The 25,574-nt window shown below is 48.2% G+C and overlaps 1 protein-coding gene across 1 annotated transcript; it reads left to right on the top strand.

The window, feature by feature from the left end:
• The first annotated feature begins 4,305 nt into the window (after positions 1–4,305).
• RAB7A (RAB7A, member RAS oncogene family) lies at positions 4,306–23,705 on the top strand. The gene is made up of 6 exons (XM_021532247.3): positions 4,306–4,418; positions 20,438–20,498; positions 21,581–21,707; positions 22,496–22,714; positions 23,215–23,343; positions 23,481–23,705. Exons 2-6 carry the CDS (start codon positions 20,446–20,448, stop codon positions 23,574–23,576), a joined length of 624 nt encoding a protein of 207 aa, XP_021387922.1. The 5' UTR covers positions 4,306–4,418; positions 20,438–20,445; the 3' UTR covers positions 23,577–23,705.
• Positions 23,706–25,574: the final 1,869 nt, after the last annotated feature.

Genomic DNA, 25,574 nt, shown 5'->3' with positions numbered 1-25,574 from the left:
TAGATGGGGAGTCAGGGCAGCTGGGAGACCTGCAAGAGGCTCAGGTGATTGTCACCATTTGTGTGACAGCCTCATGAGTTTATGGTTATAAACAGTGGGTGCCTCTCTAGCCACAAGCACAAAGTCTGGGCCATGGAAGCATCTCTTCCCATGTGACACTAGACATTTCCATGGGCTTTGGTTTCCACTAGTCTAGGCCCAGATAACTACAGTAAGCACAAAGCCATGTGGTGCCCACCTTACATCATGACCAGCAGCACGGGCTTTTTTCTCCCTGCCTGTCTTGCCAGGGCCAACACAAATACTTGTCTAAGGATATCCCCTGTGATCTGTATGTTGCCCACAGCCTCTGCAGGGGGCTGACTTAAAGGCAGAGCAGGTGTTTGGACCTTCTCATCTCAGGGAGTGAGCTTGCATCTAAGGGAAGGTGCCAGCATTGCCACCTCCCAGTATCAAAGAGATGACAACTCTGCAGCAGTCTTGTGGCTGTCACTATTGAACAGGGGGAAGCTGTCAAAAGAGTCCAAAGCCATTTTTTTATGTGTCTCTTTTGTCTGGTGTGAGGGGACTTGGCACAATCCCACTTTGCATCCCTGCAGGTCAGCCCTGTCCTCCCTGTGGGACTCAGGTTGCAATGGCTGCATTTAGACCTTGTATCAGGGCTTTAAGATGTTCATCCTCCAGCATTTTCTCAGTGAGCACAGACATAATCCCTGCACTGAGTGCAATGTCCTCTGCACCACAGATTGGAGATCTGCCATGAGATAAAGTGACTGCAGTTGCTTCCTATAGTTGGTATCTGGTGATCAAGTCTTGTCCAGAGCTACCTTTTTGTTTTCATGTGATGCTGCTCTATGCCATAGAAACTATCAGAGGATTGCAAAGGTGAAAGCATTAATAGATTACCAGAACAGTGTTTGTACTGCAGGCAGGGATTAGGGACAGGACAGGCAAAAGACTGGGTCTGTGCTCTTGCCAGTGGAAATGCATAGGTGGTCATGCACTAGCAGATTTCTAATGAACAAAATGCCAGCAGAAGCAGGGGGAATCTGCTTTAGACAAGATAAATCAAAGCATGACAAAACTTGGAGCATCAAAGCAAAATTTTGTGTATTTACTGCATTTTAGTTCCCTTTTTGTATGTTAGATCATTATAATTATAATTTGAGAAAGCTGCTCTGGGAGGCCAAAAGTGACAAAGGAAAGCATTGCACAGCCAGCTGAGAGAGGACAGCCACACACAGGAGGCTCTGGACAGTCAGTTTTCACTGAGGCACAGCCACTCTAGGCTTGTGCTACATCTTTCTGGGCACAGAGGCAAAGAAAGGTTGTTCCCAGCAATGAGGAGAGGCTGCAGGACTCTGAAGAGCTGAAATAAGCTGAACAAGTATCAGGGGAATAAGGGAACTCTCCACAAGCTTTTAATGTCACAGATGGCCAGGGGTGGGGTAGCTGTGTGTCCACAGAAGAGGTGAACACATTAAGCACTGTGGGGAATCCCAGATGCTCTCAGCTCATCTCAGGGATCTATAGGTGCCACAGCTGAGGTGATGTCCTCCCTGGGCCTCTCTGCAGGTGTTTTTGTACCGGTGCTCACTGAGAAATTAGAAGGGAAAAGGAGGGGCTCTTTTGGTCTAAGGACAAAAGCAAAGAGGTGGTGTAAGACACATAATGTTTGATTGTCTCTAATTGGATCAGGAAGATTAGTAAATAGAGATTAGGTGACACAAAAGGAAGAAAATCAAAGCAGGAGACATTCTCACTTCCTGGTTTAGAGGAACGAGTGCATGAAATAGGTTGAGGTTTCTGCATCAGCAAATGTCTAAAGACCTGTTACTGTAACCTCAGAGATCCAGTCAGCTATGTGAATGCCCCTCAAGGATAGAGAATGGATTTCTTCAGAGCAGTGTTAGTGATTGGGAATGATAGGCATCTGATTTTCAAACTGATCCATTTTTATGGGTTTTCATTGGAGTTTGACATTTTAGTTTCCTTCACAAGCTGCTAAAGCTCAGTGTGCTGGGCTGCTTGCTGCAGCACACTCCAGTGTTCCCAGGGCACGTGGTTATTTTGATGGGGAGAGGACAGGGGGATATATCAAGAGCCATAGCTCAATACTTCCATTTGCTACTACCATCCTCCTACTTCCACTCTGCCACTATGAATGTAGCTCCCATCCTGGATAGCAGGGACCTGTCTCCTGCCACTGGTGCTCTGTATGTTCTTGGAAGCAAGCAGGATCTTGCCTCATCAGCTTAAGAAAATGCTGTGTTCCCACCGAGGACTGGAAAGCATCTTGTCAACAGCAAGTGGCCCAGGGAACTTTTTTGTGAAATTCTGCATAACAAAGGCCTGTAACAGGTGGTGCCAGGATTGCTCCGCAGTACAAGAGGAAATGTCACTCACAGTTCTTGTTTGCTTTACATATTGTGTAAAAAAAAAATTAAAAGGAAGCTTTTAGGAAAAGAGAGCTGAGGAACATCCACTAATTTGCCAAATAAAGTCTGCCCATGACAGCCCAGCACATGGGTCTCCTGTTAAAGGCAATGGACTGGGATAAGCCAGTGCTCTGCTCCACCAGCTGCTGATGTGCTGAAGGCTTTTCCTCTTTTGTCCAATCTGCATTTTAACTAATACCACGTTTTTCTGCAGCTCTTTGCATCTAATGGGGCACCCTAAAAGCACTAATAAACTGTTGCTAAACTTTTCTTTCTCTGGAGTCTGGAGCATCTCTCTTATGAGAAGACACTGTGGCAGCTGGGCCTGTGTAGTCTGAAGATTGAGAGGGTGTCTGTAATCCATACAAATATCTCAAAGGCAGGTGCCAAAAGGATGGTGCCAGACTCTTTTTGGTGGTGCCCAGTGACAGGACGAGGAGCAAAGGCCATAAACCAAAACACAAGAAGTTCCACCTCAACATGAGGAAGAATTTCTTTAGGCTGAGGGTGGCAGAGCCATGGAACAGCTGCTCAGGGAGGGCATGGAGTCTCGGGAGACATTCAGATCTCACCTGGACGTGTTCCTGTGTCACCTGCTCTGGGTGACCCTGCCTTGGCAGGGGGCTGGGCGGGATGATCTCCAGAGGTGTCTTCCAACCCCAACAAGTCTGTCATTGTGTGATTTTCTTTTTAATATTGCTAGAATATTGCCTCGGTCCTTTATTATCTTTCACTAGATTTAAAAATACTTTTTTCCCCTTGGTGTCTTTCCTGAGTTCATAAGCTAACTAAACCCACAGCAGTCACATGACTTTGATGAATAATAATATTCAAGTAATTGCTGAGTAACAAAATGAACTTGCTGCCAACACAGAGTAGAAATATGGATTTCACTTATACAACCAGGATAGTTATTATCCCATGGATTTAAGTCCAGAGACTTCAGAAGGCCCCATTTTACTTGCCTGCCTATTGATCTTGGTGCTGACAATTGCCTGGTTAATCAATCTAAATGTATATTCAACTGGCATCTTTTATCTTCTTTCCTGACAAGCACTGTTGCTACTACCCCACTTTAGATTACAGCTGCGAGTAAAAAATTACAAATATTAAACATATATAATCTAAAATGTAGTCTAAGTAATAGCTGAGGGTTTTTATCACATAGGAATGCAACTGCAGAGAACTCCGCGCTAGCTCTTCAATGCTATTTAGAAGACAGCGAAGAACAGATTTGTGCCTGTGTGTCCCCATCGTTTATTTCCGAAAGCACAAAGGCTTCTTTGGCCCTCCCGCCTCCCCTCAGCGCAGGGTGCGGTGTTCGCTGCCCTGCTGCGCTGGCAGCCGGCGGGGCAGGCAGGTCCCAGCGCAGCGCTGCCGTGCGTGCGGCCCGGCGGTACCAGCACATTCCGCCTGCACGGACCGGACCGGCGGTACCGCCGCATTCCCCCTGCACGGACCGGACCGGCGGTACCGCCGCATTCCCCCTGCACGGACCGGCCCGGCGGTACCAGCACATTCCGCCTGCACGGACCGGACCGGCGGTACCAGCACATTCACCCTGCACGGACCGGACCGCCGGTACCGCCGCATTCACCCTGCACGGACCCGGCCCGGCGGTACCAGCACATTCACCCTGCACGGACCGGCCCGGCGGCACCAGCACATTCCCCCTGCACGGACCGGCCCGGCGGTACCGCCGCACTCCCCCCGCCCAGAGCCGGCCCGGCGGTACCGCCGCACTCCCCCCGCCCAGAGCCGGCCCGGCGGTACCGCCGCACTCCCCCCGCCCAGAGCCGGCCCGGCGCCGGCCATGCGGGCGGGCCCGGTGACGTGGGGGCGGCGCGGTGACGCCGCGGCCCCGTGAGCGGAACTCGTCGGGGAGGCGGAAGCGAGCGCGGGAGGCGGCGGGGCCCATTAAAGCCGACGAGGCGGGCGGGGGGCGCAGCGATCGGGGTCGGGCCGCGGCGGCAGCACCAGGTGAGCCCGGCGGCCGCGCGCGCTGCCCGCGGGGCTGCGGGGGCGGCCTCGCCCCGGGCCGGGGCAGCCGCTGGCGGCCCCTCCCCGGCACCGGGGGGCCGCGGCGGAGGCGGCGCTGTCTCGGTGCTCCCGGCCGGCTTTGCACCGGGGCCCGGCTGGTTTGCCCGCCCCGAGGCGGGCTCAGGCGGCCGCGCCGCCTGGAGCCGGGCCCGGCGCTGCCCCGGGACGATACGGGGGGCTCTCCCCGGGACGGGGCTCCTCCCCGAGGGCCGCTCCCAGGACGCGCGTTCCGCCCGGCCTTTGTGGAGCCCGCTGTGCCGGGAGGCTTGGGGAGGCCCGAGCGGTGCCTCCCGGGGAGGGAGCGCTTTGTCTGCGGCGTGCGGAGCCGCTCCGGCTCCTCGGGAGGGTTCGGGGCGGCCGGCGGCCGAAGGAGGGCCGGGGCCGCGGGGGGACGGTGAAACGCTGCTCGGGGGGTCGGCGGGGAGCGCTTTTAGCATGACCCGGCACCCCGGGAGCAATTAAACTGGCCAAAGAGGTGGCCGAGGACACTGGCAGTTATTGCGAAAGTAGCTGTCGGTGTGTGTAAAGCCTGAGTCAGTTCTAAGAACTATTAGAGTGGACGTTAGAAGTGCTTTTGTCTGTAAGTGTGTAATAAGGTAAATTAAGTGATAGATACATTATTAGTTTCCCTATATATAGAGAGAGACTAATAAACATGGAAATGCCTGGTGGTTGTACTTAAGACAGTTGCACTCCCTGTAAATAGAGGGCTTATTTTAGTTGTAAAAACGGCTGTCTTAATCTGAAGTAGGATAGGTAACCTCAGCATCAAAATGTGTGTCTCACCTAGTACTCTCCGCCTTTTGTTCTCAAAGCTGGAAATTTCAGCATTATCTCCTGGAAAGCTACAAATGTTTGCTGATAAGCAGAGCTGTTGTGGTCTGTGTGTATGAGATTTTTATATGTAAACTGAGAACACATGACAGAATGAAGTCCCCCCCCCACAGCTGTAAGCAAGCTGTTCTTTGTCTGACACTTGCCAGCATGGAACCTTAAAGCTTTCAGTACTTGTCACTGGCTGGCCAGCGTTGGCCTATGCCGAACAGTCTGTATCCATGTGGGTATTGGGTTTGGGGAAGTGGAAGATTCTCTTTTTAGGGGAATGGTACATAAGTAGCTGTGCCACAGTGTTTTGGCTGGCTGTGACTTGAAGGCTGTGGTGGTACCAATGGCGTGTGAATAGCAGCTGCAGCCTGGCTCTGGTTCCAGTAGAACCAGGCTGCTGGAGTCAGTGTACCCTGCTCTCTCAGGAGCTGAATTTGAGGTTAAAGTGGGTGGAGTAATTTGAATATTCCTTGTTAAATAATCAAGGCTTCGTTGCTGTACTTACTCGGGAAGAACAAGTATACTTTTCTTTCCCCCTCTCCCTTGTGACTCCCAACAGCTGACTGAACACATGACTTGCCCTCCATGCACTAATGAGTGGACCCACCATGCCTGCCTGGCCTGAGTCCTCAGAATTAAAGCAGCTCTAGTACTGTTAACTTTACAGCATTGCCTTATTTGTTTATTTGGGGTGTATGTTTGTGTGTTTTGGATTTTTTTCTTTATTCTTTGTGCTGTTATGTTACTACCCTACGTCTGGTGTAGAAAAGCTGTTATGGGGCTAATCTGACCCCTCAATAATGAAGACTTCTGAAATCTCATAGCAGTTTCTTGCTCTCCCAGCATGTAGTGTGAAGTATAAGATGGGAGTAGCTGTGTTAAATGTTCTTCTTTCCTGTGGTGTCATGCAGTGGTCCCTGTCCTCAAACTCAAATACCCTCATAATAGCTCAGCACAGAATCACAGACTATTCCAAGTTGGAAGGGACACATAGGGATCATAGAAGTTCAATTCCTGGCCCTGTACAGGACACCCCCACATGTGCCTAAGAGTGTTCAAGTGCTCTTGAGCTCTGGCAGGCTTGGGGCCATGGCCATTTCCCTGGGGAGCCTGTTCCAGTGCCCAGCCACCCTTTCGGTGAAGAACTTTTTCCCTACAGCCAGCCTAAACCTGCTTTGACAAAGCTTCATGTTCTTTTCTTAATCCTGTCACTGGTCACCAGAGTGAAGAGGTGGGAAACAGGACACCCCGAGTTGTACCTTCAGGGTGACAAGTTAAGAATTTAAATAACTGTGTGGCAGAGTTTTCACTACAGGCATCCTGGCCCTCCTGTCAAAGCCAGGGAATCCAACTTTCTGAGCAGCACAGACATGTTAGAAGATTGATAGATCCTCAACTGAAAGTGTAAAATATACAAGCTCTGCTCTGAAGTGACCTGGGAGAGATATGACTTTGCTTAGTTTGCTAACCAAAATGAAGGCTTGTGAGCAGGAGGGTTACCAGATTTATTTTCTGCAGCACTTTCTTAAAGCTCATGTTTTAGGATACTTGTGTTGGATGGTTGTGAGAAGTACCTGTTGGAGCAAATCTCTGGCAAAGCTTGTCCTTGAGGAAACATAACAATTGCCATCAAACCATCTGTGCAAAACTATAAATAGTTCTGTCTCTAACATATATGGGATTTTGGTCTGACTTCTGTGTGAAAATGAGACTGTTTTATGCAGAACTTAACATTTGGCTGTAAACAACATTGGCTATGCTTGGTTAGGGTGTGTTTTTTAATGCTGCATTGTGAGAGAAGGTTTGCAGGTACCTGGCTTGAAAATAAGGGCTATGCAATAGGGCACTTAGATGTATTCTCTGAAACTGTTGGATGATGTGGGCTCACAAGTACTTATTGTTGCATGTCCTTGCCTTCAGAATGCAGCGATTTCGTTAGTGACTGAAGTAAACTGACCCTTTGTGAAACAAACACAGGACTCTCACCTTGCACGTGTCCATGTTTCCTTGTGTCTTCTGGGCTTCTCCTTGGCTGTGACCTGACCTGCTCTGAAGTCCCTGTTACTGGGCCCAGATGTACCTAACATTCCCTCACAGAGTTGTAAAGTAATTTAAAGATTGGTGCCTCCACAGAAGGGAGTCCAGCTAAGACCTTACCTAAATGATGAACTTGGTTGGACACATGTGCTGCTTGTCTGACAGCAATCTTGCATCTTTCAGATGCTGAAGTACTTCATTCTTGTGCCTTGCACAGCATTGTCTTGCTAATTGCAATTTTAATTGCCTGATGAGTTAGTGTTGAGTTGGCTTCCCTTTGCAGCTTCCTAAAATGATATTTTGTAGTTGCTGTGTAACAGTCTGCCTTCAGATATAGCTGTGACCGGAGATTGTGAGGATAAAAGTGTCATTCTCTGCAGCATCAATCCAAACACGAGCTGTGCATCTCAAAACTGAATTAGATATAGATAATTACTTGAATGACAATAGTTGGTACACCATGCTTATTTGTGCAGTGAGGGGCTCGATTGAAGGTCCCATTTCTCTTTAAATGTACCTTGAATAAAGCTCGCAAATGAGCGTCCAAGGTCAGGAGCTGCACACGTGCTGCTCAGAAATAGCAGGTGCTGAAGGGATATCCCTGTGTCACTCGGTTCCCCTCTGGCTCCTGGTGTGCTTGTTGCTGTCTGTTGGTAGGATGCAGCTCTGGAGCCCAGCGTGCTGCTGCATTTTGTGTTGGAGAGATGTGCCCTGGTGATGTCATCGCTGCTGCGAGCGCTGCTCCTGGAGGCTGCTCCTCCTCCAGCGCTCTGGCTGTGGGAGAAGCTTTGGAACACGGCTGCTGCTACCTCATGGTCAGTGACCCTGGGAGGGGAGGCAGGCTCATCAAGGCCATTGAAGTGTGTTGATTTGCAGCTTATCTCCAGTCGCCTTGACTTCTCTGCCAGGAAACCTGTTATTGAGGCCATAGCTGTCTACATAGGGCAGTGAAGCTTCAGGATGGGGTGCACTGCCTTTGAGATGGGATTGAAGTGTAAACCTGTGGCACAGATTTCTATCTGTATGATTTAAAGATACTTGATACAGTGACTGATTTGCTCTTTCTTCTGCATAACCACTTAAAATGACAATTTAAGGTGACTAATTGTGTCTAACTTGCATGAGTTTCAAGCAGAAATTGTTAAATGAAATTTAGTAGATCCTCTTAATGTCAATTTAAAAACCTAATATTTTTCTTGAGTCTGTCCTATATACTGTAACTTTGGTTGTTTGAGAGACAAGGTGGACTAGTGAAGCGGTAGACAAAAGTGGAGACCAGTAACTGGAGCTGCCTTCAGAGCCAACCTGCCTGGAGTACCTGGACCTTGGTTACTGGGCTACCAGTTTATCTAACAAGTCTGTGCTGAGCCCTTGAACTCTTTCCAGCTGGAAGCAGAATCCTCTTCAAAGTAACCTGTCTGGTGCTTGTCTCCCTCGAGTGGGCTGAGTCACTCGGCTCCCAGACATGGATAATGATATCTGGAGTCCAAACTGGCACAGTGGTGGCATTGTCTCGAGCATGAGCAGTGAGAGGGTTTTAGTTGAGACATGCCTGGGCCTGAACCTTTTCCCCTGCCTAACAAGATGCCATTTGCCCGCAGAGTTCTCTTAACCTCACCATGCAAGTGAGGTTTTCATTGGACCTTTGTGGAGTTTCATCAAGAGAATAGGTGAAGTGGTAAAGTATTGATGCAGGATATGTGCATGAGGTATGAGGGTATGCAGTATGAGTGTGAAACGGAGTATCCACAGTACAAATTCCTTGTTAGTCACCGACTCAGCTGTCATGGCAAGCTACCTATTGCACTCCCATCCTAGTACTGAATTACTTGTCCTTCCTGCTCTGCAAACCACATTAGCATAGTATTGAGTGTGTGTAGGATCAAGAGTTCTGCTCACAGATCAAGGTGTAGTTCTTAGATTACAACCTGTCCCTAGAGAAGGCTTCCTCTCTAGAAGACATGATCATAACTGCAAACAGGACCTCCTGGAAGGAGGAGTAATGCTTTTGCCATTGGTGTTGATCTGGTGCTTCCCTGCATCTGCTAGTCTGCTAGTAGGATCTCCCATCAGTATTTGTCATTTCTCCTCTATCAGGCTTCTTATGTTGCAGGAAACACAATATGCACTCTCAGATCTGGGTGTCAGGCGTAAGTTACAGCCTCTGGCAGACCTCCTAAAGGTCTGTCATTTGACTTGGTCAAAGTCTCCTTTTAGTCTCTTGTTTCCTGCCCAGCCTCTAGGAACTCTGGCAGCCAGGAGTGGATAAACAAGGCTTGTTTACCACTGACAAGGTCTAAGATCTGCTTTTTGCTTACCACTGCAAAAGTTATCTATTTGTGTTTCTGAAACTGAAAGCATCACAGGAATCTGTGGAAACTTAAACTGTAGTCAAAACTAGAAATTAATCTGAGCACTTAAAAAATACTGTCAGATATGGTAAAAATCTAACAACTCAACTGTTTGTCAGTGGCCTGGCTAACTTAGAATATTTTGAATTGGACAGCCTTATCCTCTGGACACATAGATTAAAACCCAGCTGCCTCTGGCACTGTGTTTGTTTTATAGAAAGCAATAAGGGAGTTGTCACTCAGGGTATGGCCTGATATGAGAACTGTGCCAGGCTCTTGATATTTGTGTCAGGGTTACTAAAACTGTTGGGTGGCTCCACTAGCTGGGTGCTTTGTGCCAAAAGACCAACAAACACCGCTGCATAAACTGGGCTGTGTGAGCACTATAGCTGTGTTCGAGTTAATTCAGGATTTATTTTTCTGATTGGGAAGCTGTCCACCAAGGAGGCCGTCGTGGTAGAGGCATCATGGAAGCTGTGCTGGTGTAGCTGCAGTGCTCTGCGTAGGCAAGGCCCTTAGTCAAGACACATGGCTTGTTGCCTAGTGTCTCCCAGCAGCCAGCTATGTGCTCAACTCTCCTCCCACATCCTGAGATTGTCTCCCCCAGGGCAGAATAGGGGAAGTTAAGCTTGCTCTGATAAAGGGGGAGGGGTGTTAAAGTAAGCATGCCTTTTCTTGTAACAGTTTTATCCCTGGGGGAAATCTGCTGGGAACTACCTGAAATCCTGTAGGATTTAACAGGGGAACTGCTTCTTACTGGAAGGCAGGGGCACAGCAATACTGATTCTTGAGTGACATGACATTCTTGACATGGTTTGAGCCTCCAAGAGAAGGTAGCAGATCTTGGGACACTTGCTATCAGTCTGTTAGGGTATGCGTGCCCAATCCTGAGAGGATATTTTGTGGTGTAAGGACCATTTAGCTGCTGAAGGAATCAGTGGACTAAAACTTCATGACTGGAAACATCTAGCTTCCAGTGAAGCTTCTGAGTTTGGCTTTCTTGTTAAGATGTCTTCCTATAAGCAGAAGACTGCTACTTCAGCAGCCCTGGCTTGCTTTCTGGGAATCCCGGTCTTGTTAGTGTGTAGCATTTAGCTTCAAAACGATCTTTGTGGCCTCTTCTCCTTCCACAGCTGGAGTCTCCCATACCTGCTGCCCTCTGTGGAGATGATGGGAGTCACCCTCAGGTTGTGAGGAGCAAAGTGATCCACCCAAGGTGATTGCCCAGCACAGCTGGCTGTGGGGACATTTTCTTCACTCCCTTCCTTCTGTCCTTTGGCTCAGTGTGATTATCACCTGGAAGATCCTACATGTACTCCTGTGATCTTAGGTTTAGCAGCAGTCTTGGTGTTGTACTGTTCCTGTAGACAGAAAGAAATGTCCTCCAGACCTTTCCTACTGCTCTTAACTACCATTGGTCTGATTGAATGTGGAAAAACATATGCTGTGGTACTGTAAGCAACTACATTTTTATGCTTGATTTGCTCCCACTTACAAACCATGTAGTCAGATCAATGTGATGCCTCCTCACGAGAAGGTGGCTGTTGTGATATCTAAACGAGTAGAAATCAGATCAGTTTTTGGCATTAGGGGTGGGGTCTAGTCCTACGTAGTTTGGACTTTATATGGTAGAGTCACAATTAATTATGGCAGTTTTACAGTCAAAACCTTGTTCAGATCCACAGCTAGTATTGAAACTTTATGCAGCATAGAACAACTCTCATCTGGAGAAATGCCAGGAGGTGTAACAGGCCTGTGAATCAGTGAGGCTTGGACTGGAGAGCTTGCCTTTGAGAACCTGGGCTTTGAGCCTAACTGTTCATATGCGTCAGTGCCTCTCAGGAATGCAGCACTCTCCAAATCTCAGTGCTAAGGGAGCCACAGCTGAGCTGAGACCTCAGGCAGGGCAGACCCCTTCCCATGTGCATGTCCTGCAGTTTCATTGCAGACATGGCTCCTACCAGTGGCACTGCTTCTGCCTTGCCTGTGTTGTCTGGACTCTGGCAAGCTGAATGTTGGCATGTCTCCTTCCAGTGAGCTCCGAGTCCTTGCCCACATAAGGGATGTGTGATAGAGCCTTCAGCTGAGGATTGAGGGGATGTCTTACTATCACTGATAAGAGTGTCTAACCCGGCACTGGCACTGGAGCTTCCTTGATCACACCAGGAATCTGTTATGCTCAAAACTGTTCCAAAGTTTGTTTCCCAGCTGGATTTTCTGCCCGTTTCTCCAAGCTGCATGTTGCCCCATCATTCTCTTCCTTTAGCACTGAACTGTCTTAAGAGCATGTTACCCATGATCAGGACGCAGCAGAATATTTCTGTAGGCCTGGTGTCAGCTCCATCTGGGAGCTACTTCAGACCATGTCAGTGGGCTTTTAGCACCGTGTCACACTGGTTTGTTGCCTGTGTTGAAGCAGACAGTCAACAGAACTTGAAACCATGTAGCTGAGCTGCTATTGCTGGTTCCTAATCTTCACTCAGTTCTAGAGCAGCTGCTCCAACACTGAGGCTTCAACCCTGCCCTCAAAAGGAGGTGGAAACTTACTGCAGACAGAGGTAGTCTAAAAAGGTAATTCCTCTGGGATACTGAACCATGTTCTAAGATTCAGTTTTGATCTGAACCATGTCAGTGTGCTAGCAGGCATCTAAAGCTCCAGGCTGTTATTCAAGAAGATGAAGCTTTTGGCACAGGACTCTCAGATGGGGGTGGGATATACTGGACAATGTATTTACACCTGACAACTTGCAATATAATGTTTTACACAAGGTATCAAAAATTAAGTTGTAGCTGAGGCTTCCAGCTCCATGAACAGAGGTAATTTTTGCTTCACAGGGCTGTCTGGGAAAGGTACCAACTGGACAGAAGCCTGCTTTTGGTGGAGCAGCTCAGCAGGCAGCTGAGCTACTCCTCTTGAGGAGGGAATGAGGAGCTGTGCTTGAGCTTTTGGCTGGGTACCAGCAAGAGGGAATATATTGGTTAGAACAGCAACATAAACGTGTTGGGGAGAAGGAGGTGGAAATCAGTTTTTAGATGCTACTGTAGAACAGCAGCTAGAGTGTACCCTTCAGTGAAGCTGTCACAGGAATATCTTGCCAGCTGCTTTTGGTATGGGCTGTACCTGAACTGACTGCTGCTCCATGGTGCATCTGCGAGGCCTGAAGGCACCTCTGATTGTATGGACTGTAGGAGCCCATTGCCCACAAAAACAACCTATTTACAGGGAGCAGATCTTGCAAGTTGTCAGCCCAAATTACAAGATGTTCCTGATTTCCTTTTTAGACACAGCATGTGTCCCCACTAAATGTGAGGCTTTTCTCGATGGTATTTTCCAGTGAGCTGGGAAAGCTGAGTTCCTGATAGTCCCGTCATGGGTGTGGAAGAGAGTACTGTCCTGCTTGTGCAGCCTTTGTCAGATGCAAGATTCAACCTGCTGTTTTAACTTCCTATGCCTCAGTAGTAGTGCTCAGTGTGAGGATGCTGGATAGATGTTCCACCTGTAGAGCACCCAGGTTTGGTAAGGAAAATAAGCAGACTCTGTAGCAGTCAAAACCATCAAAGGCAGCTGTATTTCTAGTTTCTTCCTTGAAGGCAGCTTGGCATCTCTTAAGCCATGTTGATATGAAATTAATAGCCCCTGCTGATTGTCTTCTGGCTACTGCTGAGCTTTTGCCCAGCTGAAAAGACAGGACTTGTGTCACTCTTAGGAGAATGCAAGTGATGTGTTAAATGTCTCAGATTTGTGTTGAACTGTTCAGGCAGGCACTTGTAGCTTTGTACTGGTTGACACCTTGTTAGCAGTGTCTGTCTGACCAGCCAGTGGGAACTAAGCTGTTGTTCAGTTGTAACTGGTAAAAGCTTGTTCAGCCCCATCTCAGCTCTGCTGCAGTTGGAGTTTGAGGCTTCAACACAAAGGGTGTCTGGACTGCTTGGACACTGCAACCAGGAACTGTGACTGGTTAACTAATGGCAGTACCAGGCTATGCCTTTCCTCAGAATGAAGCCTTGCTTTTTCAGAGTAGCTGAAAAATAGGAGCAAATTTATCTATCTGCTCAAAGATTTAGCTAAAGCATGGCAAGGTACGGTGTGACCATGGGGCAAGTGGTATGTGCCAGACTGTTTGGTGTGATTGGTCCTCTAAAAACAGGATAAACATTCAGTGACCATCTCATTTCAGTGGCTGAAGATCTAAGCAGACATAAGCCCTTGAGATGCCAAATGTGCTAGGGAACTTGATACTTTTGAGAGGGAGGTGGTTCAGTCTGACTGAGCTGGTCCTGAATAATATTTCTAGCTTCAGTTTCCTTGAAGAAATGCTGAACCCAGTGAGGGAGGGAATAAAAATAGTTCTCTGTAGTACAGAGACATCCATGCAAGAGAACAGTGAGTAGAGGCGCTGTTTCTGAAAAAAGTGCACTTGGCTGCATTTTGGGACACTTTTCCCACATTTCAGGACAGAAGGCTCTTCCAGAGCAGAAGGGTAGGGCTCTTGTCTGGTCACTGTGGTGAGCATGCTGTCATGTGTGGTAGCCCCTAATGAAGACCTGATCTGTCCACATCACCTTGTTCGTGGTGGGTGTTTTTGCTCAAGGTCCTGTGGTATAGTAGGAAAGTGGAAGTTCTGCTTATCAGCCATGGCACTCAGAACAGAGCTGCAGTGCTCCAGGTTCAAATACACCTTTTTGTGGGATACCTGCTTATTCTTCTGCTGCCTGCTGGGGCAGGAAGCAAAACTAGGCATCCATAACTCTGAGTTTAGCTATGCTCAGTGCCTGCTGCCCTACCCCTTTGTGGCTTGTTGGTGTGGTGTTAAATATTCCTGGCAGAGGACACAAGGCAAGACATCTGTCCAGCATCCTCACTTCAGTGCTGTGCTGGTTGCTAGCAGAAGGTGCAGGTGGCAGGCTGATGGCTGTACTAACAGGCAGCTCCTGGTCAGACCTTCCAGCCTCTATAGACATGTTAGGATTGTGATTCCAGCTGTTCAGTAGCAAAGCTGAAACAGTAAAGACTGCTCAGCAGCTTCAAAACTGGTATGGGTATGCTGCTGCTTAGGGAGCCTTGTCTTCCAAGGAGGTGAGATTCCCCTAGGGCTGGATGCTTTCACACTGAAACTGTCCATGAGCCATTTAGAATATTCCTTTTGCAAGGCCTGCTTCTGTTAAAGCATAGCTAATTTGAGGTCTGGTGAGCCATCAATGCAAACTACTACTGTTCCTGGCTTGTACCAACCCAATTAATATTAAAATGCCCGCATTGTGACTTGACACGTGAACATCTCTGAGGAATTCGTAACCCTCCATTTCTGCTTTGAGTTAAAGCAGCTGTCTTAATATAGCAAGGGAAAGGACAGTTGTAATGTACTCTGAAGCAGCAAGGGAAACCTAATTAGACTTGGCATAAGCTTTATTTGCTCTTGCATCTGAGCTGTAGTGCTATGAAGCTTCATAGGATGAGTTTTGACTCTTCCTTTCAGATTAGCTAAACCAGTGATACTTGCAGGTTAGGTATTAGCAATTTTCCCTTGGTACTCCTGCAGGTGAATGTTAAAGGTAATAACAGTATTCTGGGACAGAGTGTGCTATACCAGCTTAATTTCTTGATGGTCAGCATATCATTAATGGCTTGTTTGCTTAGAGGATAGGCTTTAAAAATGGAGTGGAAGGTTTCCTGTCCTGTATTAGAGACAGCTGTGTCATTTCTTTGGCACCAGTTAAGCCAGGAGGAAGAATGATGCTGATGATCAGCCCTTGGCTGATGTGGAGTGTCTGGTGGTTCCTGAGCAGGGCTGGCTGGGTGTGCTGCTGTGGGCTGTGTTCTGAGCAGTCATGCCGATGACCTCGCTGAAAAAGATTGCATGTAGTGTGAAACAGAGCTGAGGCTTGGATCAAATCTTAACAAACAAGTTTTTCTTTGTGATACCTCTGAAAAAGGAAGTGTTTGTTCAGAAGTTCTCCTGGGACTGGACACAGGCCCCATGTGAAATCTCACACTGCCATCTGAAGGGTGTGGGCCTCAACAGGGTGCTGCTCTGCAGTAATTGTGTCAAATACCATGAGGCAAGACAAGCTGCATTATGTAGTGAAAAACAGTCTTAGTGCTGAGTCAGTGGGATCCCAGCCTATCTCAACTCAGCCATTTTCTACAGGACCTGAAGATGTGTTTCCTTGTTGTACTGGGCAAGGAATAACTGAAGTCTTGGTCTGTTTGTACCTGCAATAGAAGATTATCAAAGAGGCTTGGCCCATCTACTGATTGGGCTTCAAGGCAGTATCAGTCAAGCCTGGTAGAACAAGGCTGTGAGGCTGGGCATGTCCACTGCTGGTCCCTGGCAGGGCTGCAGTTCCTCACTGTCTCATGGCCCACACCAAATATGAAACTGCAGCAGCTCTTCCTGTGCTATGGCTCACATCCGTTGCATCACCTGGGCTGGAAGCTGAGTGTCTCACCTGCCTGGTGCTGATGGGGCAGTGACAGCCCTTCACACTGCTGGGTAGCCTGTCAGCTATGACAAGAAGGCAGTGTCAGCTCTGACTCAGCCTGACTTCCTATGTCTGCAGGTGGCTGCTCAGCTGAGTTACTTCTAAGGTAATGAATCTTGACAGAGCAGTTTTCCCTCCCCTCATAGAGGAATTTCAGACTATGTTGAACTTGGGAGATAAGCATGCAGTGTGATTTAGTGTTGCAATTTAGGGCTCTGCAAATCCCTCCCTAAGCATGAGAACTAATGCCAGCTTGTCCAAAGCTGCTTCAAATACCAGGAGGCAGTGAGCTGCAGCAGCAAGTGATATTGAAAATACTCTGAGGAAAATAGAAGCAGTTCCCAGAAGCATGCTGGGTTCTGGCACAGCCACTTCTGGGTGAGTTGTTTTCCTCTGTCCTGAGGAAATCAGGTGACTTGCACTGGACCTGAACCTATGCAGATGTTTTTCATGACAGTTCAGTGTACACAGCTGTCTTTAAGCTGTTTTAAAGCTCTGTTCACTTGTTTCTTGCTCCATCTGGGCTGCTTGTGCTGCACAAGTCTCTGACTTGGCTGGCAAAAGTGTCCCTTGTGTGCTTTGTGAACACAGGCTTGAAGAGGTTTCTGTGGTCTGTTCTACCCATAGAGTCCTACAGGGGAGACAAGCTATGGTGTGTGCATCTTGGCAAGAGCAGAAGCAGAGCTCAATGTTGGTGTTGCTGGCAACTTTCAGCTGCTCTGTCTTGGTGGGCATAGCTGGGCTGTCAGTTGGATCAGTGAACAATGCAGTCCACTGGAAAAGAGAGGTGTTGACACTTGGAGAAACTGTCCTCCACATGCTCTCTGGCATCTGGTAATACCCATCCAAGGGTGGCATGAGCCCTGTGGGTGACCTGTCACTGCTGCTCACTCCTCAGCATTGAGTCCTGTTCAGGTGTATCTCAAGGATATCATGAGGTTATGCAGAAAAAAAAACCCAGAAGGGCCAAAGCCCAACTAGAAGTTAATCTGGCTACTATTGTAAAAGACAATAAAGAGTGGGCTCATACATTAGCAACAAAAGGGGATCTAAGAGGAATCCCCATCCTTTATCAGATGTGGAGGGAAACATAGTGATAAAGGATGAGGAAAAGGCCTGCTACATGACTTAGACACACATTTAAGACTCAATGGCTTTGTGGGAACTAGTGGAAGTGTTCCATGAGCCCCTTTCAATCCAGCAGTCATGGCTCCCTGGGGAGGTCCCAGTGGACTGGAAAATAACAATTGAAATGTCCATCTACAGGAAGGGTCAGAAGGAGGATCTGTGGAAGGCCTGTTAGTCTGACCTTGGTGCCAGAGAAGGTTATGGAGCAGATACCTTGAATGCCACCATGCAACATGTACAGGACACAGGGGATCAGGCCCAGTGACCATGGGTTTAGGAAAGGCAGGTCCTCTTTGACCAACCTTGTCTCCTATAAACTCCTGCTTAGTGTATCAGTGAAAGGTTGTGGCTGTGGTCTGTCTGGATTTTAGTACAGCCTTTGACACTGTTTCCCACAGCATTCTCCTGAGGAGCAGGCTGCTCATGGCTTGGACAAGTGCACTGTCTGCTGGATAAAAAACTGGCTGGATGAATGGCCCAGAGAGTGGTGGGGAATGGAGTTACATCCAGCTGGGAGCTGGGCACCAGTGCTGCTCCCCTGGGATCAGTGCTGGGGCCAGTCTTGTTTAATGTCCTTATCACTGCTCTGGGTGAGGGCATGGAGGGCACCCTCAGTAAATTTGCAGATGACTCCAAGTTAGGTGGGAGTGTTGATCTGCTGGAGGGTAGGAGGCCTCTGCAGAGGGATCTGGACAGGCTGGGTCAATGGGCCAAGGCCAGTGGTGTGAGGTGAAATGAGGTAAAGGTGGGTCCTGCCTTTGGGTCACAACAACCCCCTGTGTCTCCAGGAGGCAGAGTAGCTGGAAAGCTGCATGGCAAGAAAAGATCTCGGGGTGCTGGCTGACAGCAGCTGAACACGAGCCCAGGTGTGCCCAGGGGGCCAAGCAGGCCAGTGGCATCCTGGCTGTGTCAGCAATAGTGTGGCCAGCAGGACCAGGGCAGTGATTGTCCCCCTGTACTGGGCACTGGTGAGGCCACAGCTCAAATCCTGGGTCAGTTTTGGGCTCCTCACTGCACAAAGACATTGAGGTGCTGGAGTGTGTCCAGAGGAGGGCAGGGGAGCTGGGGAAGGGGCTGGAGCACAGGTCTGCTCGGGACTAGCTGGGGGAGTTTAGCCTGGAGAAAAGGAGACTTGGGGGAACCTCATGGATCTACACCACCTGAAAGGATCAGTCTCTTCTCCCAGGTGTAACAAGTGGCAGGACAAGAGGAAGCAGCCTCAAGTTGTACCAGGGGAGGTTTATGTTGAATATTAAGGAAAATTTCTTCACTAAAAGCACTGTCAAGCACTGGAAGGGGCTGCCTAGGTCAGTGATGGAATCACCACCCCCAGAGGTTTTTAAAAGCCGTGTAGTTGTGGCACTGAGGGACATGAGTTAGTGGTGGCTTGGCAGTGCTGGGCTAATGGTTGGACCCATTAGATGATCCTAGAGGCCTTTCCCAACCTAAACAACCCTGTGACCCCGAGGTGTGTGCAGTCCAAAAAGGTGTAGCTGTAGGTGCATCACTACAGTGGCTGCAGGAGTGCTCCTTCATCTTCTGCAGCATTCACTGACAGCAAAGGCTAAAGCACTTCATGTCTTCTAACCCTCAGAGCTTGAGATGATTGAGATTTTTTTGCAACTGGACTGCATCTAATGAGAGGCTTTTACAGCTTGAAGCCTCCTGTAGTAGTGAGGTGAAATGGGTGTTATCTAGCACCTTAGGCTGTTGTGTATCCCAGGAAGCACATAAGGATCAAGCTGCTTGAAGACATAAATCCCTGTTGTAGAAGCAAAGGCCTCCTTAGCTGTGAAAATCAGGAATAGCTCCTGAAGAGTAGGAGTTGTGTGCTATAATGAATGTGGCATAGCAGTATGGGAATTTTAGGTAAGCAAGTCCATATATAAGGGCTTAATACCAAGGCCTGTTGCCAAGGATCTTTGAAGTCACATAGCACAGCTATAGCCATCTTGGGCTCCTCTTGCTGTACTGAACCTGCAGAGCCCTTCAGGAAAACCAAGTCCTTGTGTTGTGGAGCAGGTCAGTACCAAAACAGGGTCTGTGATCTGATCCAGCACCTGAGAGTGGCTGGCCCACCCCCTCTGCAGAGGTGTGGAGCAGGGCCTCAGGGTAGGAGGGGTGCACTCAGCCACTGGACAGACTCTGTACTTGCTCTCACCATGCTAAGGAATATCCAGAAGTGTATTCAGGCCTGCTGCAGCTGGTGAACTTGTAGCTGCCTCACTGGACTGAAGGAGACCTGGGAGCAGAGGAGTGTGGAACTCTGAAGCTCTTTAATTGGATGGACCATTAGTGGCCAGTTTAGAGCCTCCTGCCTATGAAGTTTTTCAGTTGCAGGATGCAACTGAACAAACAAGCCATTATCTAATGGAGTAGATGACCATCAGGAGACTGAATGTTGAAGTTTGTCACTGTAACCTTAGTACACCAAAGCTGAGGTGGCAGTAGTCAGCTTCCTGTGCTCTCAGAGAAGCCACAGTCTGGTAGCAGTTTGCTTTGTAATTCAGCTGCCCTGTGTGGCTGTTGCAGCTGCTTCAACCACAGCATGTTTTTGGGATTTGGTTCTTTCACAAAGCACAGCTGCTGGAGAAAGCTACCACTTCTCCAAGCTCATGATGGAGGAAACACTGCTCTTTTTTTTTTTTTTTTTTTTCTTATTTTTTGCTGGAAACTGCTGAACAGCACAAAAAAGCTTGAGTGTGGTCTTAGACACATGCCTGCTTAACCCTCACTTTGTGTCTTGTGTAAGAATTATTAGTCTGTGTTGGGAGCTGGAGTGATTTACTGCACTGCCTCAAGTCAAGGGAGATGGCCTGGGCTAGTCTGTCTACCAAATGGCCTGGAAATGGGATGCAGAAGGGTCTTGGTACAGTAAATGACAAGTGCTCGGCTCATCTACCTCTTGGTATTAAATTGCCACTACTGGTCTGCCATTCCCAGCCTGTGTAGTGGGCAGACACCTGGTCAGTGCTGAGTGTAGCCTTGAACTGGAGTCTGGTTTCAGGAGTGCTGGGTCCTCCCTGTCACCGGCTCCTTGCTGCGAGTCAGGTTTCTCAGACTCCAAACTTGCTGCTTGCTTTCTTGAGGAATGACATACTAATGGTTTGTGATGGGATTGTTCTTCCTTTCTAGTGTGAAAGATGACTTCTAGGAAGAAAGTGTTACTGAAAGTCATCATCCTTGGAGACTCTGGGTAAGTGGAAGAGCCTTTAAGATGCTAATCTGTATCTGGCAAAGCAGTGCTCTTGATTAGTGGGAGCCTGGATGCACTGTAAGAAATCAGCAGTGTTGGGAGGAGATATTTTACAGCCTGTGATAGCTGTGTTAAGAACTCTTCACTGCCCTCTGGTTTGAATATGTCCCTGCAGTTTCGTATCTTGAGGTCCTGCCACAATATTAAATGGGGAAAATGTGGTGGGCAGACCACTGGAGTAGCAGAGTGGAATAGCCTTCTGCAAGGAGGACATGTGCTGTTGGAATGACTGTTTCACTTAAAAAAAAAAATAAAATAAAAAACCCCAAAACCATTAGTAAGCATTCTTAGGTGACTTCCTAAAATTCTGTCTCTGTCAGAGACATAGTCTGTACTGAGCCATCTGCTTTGCTTCTCTGGGCTAGCTGGAACACACCCCTTGGAGTGAAAGGCTTTGCTCTGTGCTCTCAGCAAGGAGTCTGCTCTGCTGTCACAGGTTGCTTGCTGTGCAGGCTGTAACCTGATTCCCATGACATAAGGCTTATTTATACTGCTGTCCCCAGCAAGCTGTTATTCAGGGAGTGTTTCTCAGCCACACAGAGTGCATGTGAGCCTCTAAAGCTTGCTCTCTGGGGAGGATCTCCACCTCTGGGAGCCTAGCAGATGTGTTTTTGAGCTGTTGCCATCTGAGATTGTCTGGTTTTCCACCTCCTCCTTCTGCAGAGGCTGAGGATTACTGTTTGTGATGGGTTTCTCTGAAGCACTTCATCTTCCAAAATTGCCTTCATGGTCATAATGTGATATCTGTTCCTTACCAAGGATCAGATTAGTGATGGGGAAGTGAGGTTTCTCAGGATGTAATCCTTTGTATCCTTGGCTAGCTAATGCTCTTACTCAGCTGGCGCCTCAGCATCTCTTGGTGTGCAAGCCCCTACTAGCAGAGGTGGGTGCTTTTCCCCTGGTTGAAAAGCCAAGAGGTTAAGGGCAGTGAAGGGCACTGGAATGTTCTCTTCAGGGTGGCTAGCTCAAACATTGTTGTAGAAACAGCCTACCAAGTCTTTCTTTTTTGTGTTCCTGTGCAGGGTGGGAAAGACATCGCTCATGAACCAGTATGTGAACAAGAAATTCAGTAACCAGTACAAGGCTACGATAGGTGCAGACTTCCTGACAAAAGAGGTGATGGTGGATGACAGGCTAGTGACAATGCAGGTAAGGAGGGACTCTGCTCCCTGCTGCAAGGGGTGCCATCACCCCACTTGTGTGGAAGCATCTGCTCTGGTGTAGCCCAGACTGGTGCAGGGGTCAGTGTACTGGGTGTTAATCTTGTTTGCACTGAACTTCTGTTAGACATCAGTGCTTCTGGGCTTCTCTACAAATTTTTGCATGGACTGAACAAGGGAATGCAAAGATTAATCTGGCTTCAGCTAACAGCAGTGTTGCTAGGCCCTGTTTAAAAAATTGGATTTGGTACTGTCATAAACTAGATCTTGTTAGAAAGATTCACTTCCCTAGTGTTCAGGAAATGGAAAGGACTCCCCGGGTCAACCATTCATATCACCCCAAGTCTTGTGGGTGTAGTGTTAACCTGCCAGCCTGCTTATGTCTCTGGTATCTGCAGTTTTCATCTCTCCATGGAAAAACTGACTGCAAGGCAGCAAAAGCTGCAGCCATCAGAGGAGTGTTTGGACTCTGTTGGTATCCATGTGCATCCAAACACTGCAGGCAGGTCACCTGTTGACCCTAATACTTAAGTTCTGCTTGCCCAGGACAAGGATATATGCCTGGATGAGGCTGAACACAAAAATGGTCACCTATCTTTAGAAGGTGTTTCTGGCTCTTGATGCTTAGTGCCTACAGAAATCCCCAAGCCTGCAGGTGCTGCTGTCTGCCTAGCTGGGACTGTATGGGCCTGGTGGGGAGTTCTGGAATTAATGCCCTAATTGCAGACTGACTGTGTCAGAGTAGAACTGGCTCATCTGCCCTGTCTTTTGCTCCAGATATGGGATACAGCAGGCCAAGAACGATTTCAGTCTCTGGGAGTTGCCTTCTACAGGGGAGCAGATTGCTGTGTGCTGGTATTTGATGTCACGGCTCCCAACACATTCAAGACCCTAGACAGCTGGAGGGATGAATTCCTCATTCAGGCCAGTCCAAGGGATCCTGAGAATTTTCCTTTTGTTGTGCTGGGAAACAAGATTGACCTAGAAAACAGACAAGTGAGTACTGGGACTTACTGCCCTCCTCTTAAGGAATTGGTGGAGTGGGAGACCTTGCAGAAACACAGGAGGGTTACAGGAGTGGGAGGTGCCTGAGGCTGAGGGTGGTTCAGATGTTGTCTGCCACTGGAGAAGGGTTTCTCCTGCCTGGAGAGGTCAGACCCTGTGCACAGCATGCTCCTGCCCACTGGTGGAAGGATTGCAGCAGCTTCCTGGGGAGGTGCAAGGAGAGGAGCTGCTTCTCCTCCCCCAGACGGTGAGCAACTCCTGTGGGAGCAAGCCCATGCTCTGTGGTCTCATGGCCCTTGGGCATGGTCCTCCTTGCCCTGGGGCTGCTCTGTCAGGTGATGGGAAGTGGTCTCCTGTGTTCTGTTTCAAGGCTGTGGGCTTGATGAGGTCAGAGCTGCTCTGGTTGGATATGAGGGATCTCGGGCCTTCCCTGAAAATAAAACCCCTCCTTGCATGGCAGAAGGTAGTGATGCTGCTCTCTGTCCACCCAGGTCACCACAAAACGGGCACAAGCCTGGTGCTACAGTAAAAACAACATCCCCTACTTTGAAACCAGTGCCAAGGAGGCCATTAATGTGGAACAAGCTTTCCAGACGATTGCACGAAATGCACTTAAACAGGTAGGGAGGGGGGCAGTGTGCAGCCCTGCCCCAGGGCTGTGGGCAGCCTGGGGCTCACCCCCAGCCTTCCCCAGCTCCTTGCATGCAGGGAGCTGTCTGCAGAGCCGTGGTGTTAACTCCTCCTTCTCTCCCGCTAGGAAACCGAAGTGGAACTTTACAATGAATTCCCTGAACCCATCAAACTAGACAAGACTGACCGAGCAAAGGCTTCTGCAGAGAGCTGCAGCTGCTGAGGGGAGTGGGAGGGGTTGAGCACAGTCCTTCACAAACAAATATCACACTTAGGCCTTCAAACACACAGCCCCTCTTCTGTGTTTAAAATGAAATTACAAAAAAAAAAAATTGCATCTCCAGCTGCCAAAATCCACCCATCTCTCATGAGCATCCGAGTTCTGCACTTCAGAGCTCAAGTCCCCACACCATCCACATCACACTTCATGGTAACAGACCTTTCTCTTAGTTTAAAATGGAAACTGTTATGTATGTTTGGAACTGAATTTAATTCCAGGTGTCCGATGGAGAGAAACTGTTTACAGGTAATCTGTGTAACAAGTTACATACATTTTTAACTGTCTCGTGTTTTCCCCTGTGAAGGCTGCAATTGGAAAGGCTGATTACCCATTAGTTCATTGCAAGCTCAGCACTCAGACTAGGTTGAGTTTTGTATGTATCTCTGTTAATGCTTGTTACTTTTAACTAATCAGATCTTTTTACAGTATCCATGTATTATGTAATGCTTCTTTAGGAAAAATCTTATAGTACATGTTAATATATGCAACCAATTAAAAATGTATAAATTAGTGTAAAATTCCTGAATTACATGTTCAAGTACTGAAACACAGGTTGTGTAGAAAGTGAGGAGGACACTTGTGATCTGCGGCGTGCTAGCAACACAGAGTCCAGATAGAGGCAGTATTCTGTACAGTAGAGATGAACTATGTAAGCCTTCTTGTTTTGAGGCCAAAAAGGCTTCATCTTCTGGAAAAATCTGTCTGGCTTCCTTGTATCTAAATTCTCAGATTTGCATAACAGCATTGATATGCACACTGGATTATTGGATTTAAAATTAAATACAGCTATGAAATGACCTCATTTGTTCACCTCCCCTACTGCTTAACTCCTGCCATCCTGGAGCAAGCATGAGGAGCCAGAGCTGAGGTGTGCCTGTGGCTCTTTGTGCTGTGGAAGGAGCTCCTCTCCCACCTGGGGTGTGGTAGCTGTTTCTTGATGAATGACCTGGACTATGAATCTTCCCTTTCTTCTTACTGACTGCTAATCTGGATTTTTGGTATGGAAAAACTTGGCAATCTAGTCCCTTTCCTCTCTTCCTTTCTTCCTGGTATTTGTTCTTGCATTTGTAGCTTGCTTAAATGGAGCCCTTCTACCTGTTTTCCAGAGGTCTACATTCTAGTACGTAGGCTGAGCTCTTATGTAAAGAAACAAACATGATGCCAATAAACTTAACAAGAACAAACCTTCTTGTTTACTCCTGTTTCTGACTCTTTTTTTCCTCCACTAACATGCTTTCTTTCCTCTGTCTAGTCACCTTTCCAGCAAGCCAATGCCTGCTAACTGAAGGACATTTCTGCTTCTTCCTTACTATAAAGTTTGTGCCATCCAGCTTGGTTTTTGGGAATGGGGTGAGCCAGCCCTGCTTGCTTGGCTGGGGCACTGCTAGAGAGTTTACCCCTCTGCTTCTCTGAAATCTGCTTGCAGGGGCAGGAATGATGCTGGATCAGATCCCTCAGTGAGTACAGTCCTCCAGCCCTGTTCTGGGCATATGTCCTGAACAGTCTTGGTGTTTTGGGACAGGCTGTTAAAGCTCTTGCCCTCCCCTTGGAGGGGTTGTGTGAGCAGAGCAGTCTCAGCCCTTCCTGCTCACCAGCAAGGCTGGCCTGGAATTCCTTGGAGTGAGTTGAGGGCCTTTCCGTGGTCCAGCCTAGTCAAAGTTAAGCCTTTAATTTCTAGATGCTGTCTGTGACCCTCTGCTTGCACTCACCAAGGCTGAGCTGACAGCTGTACCCAGAGGAAGATGGAAAACAGTGAAATGAGGGCAGTTATTTCAAGAGCTTTCTAACAGTCTTTGTGCTCCATATCCTATTTTATAGTGCTGTCCTATCATACTTTTCTCACTTGACCAGGCTTTTGCTGTCCACATCAATCTCAAATAACTGCACTAGCAATGTGTCCTGGTGGGACCACTTCTCTGTCTTCATGCTTTTTGAAAGACT

This window comes from Lonchura striata, chromosome 12 (assembly GCF_046129695.1).
Source record: "Lonchura striata isolate bLonStr1 chromosome 12, bLonStr1.mat, whole genome shotgun sequence".
NCBI lineage: Eukaryota > Metazoa > Chordata > Aves > Passeriformes > Estrildidae > Lonchura > Lonchura striata.
This window is presented reverse-complemented; position numbering and strand designations above follow the sequence as displayed.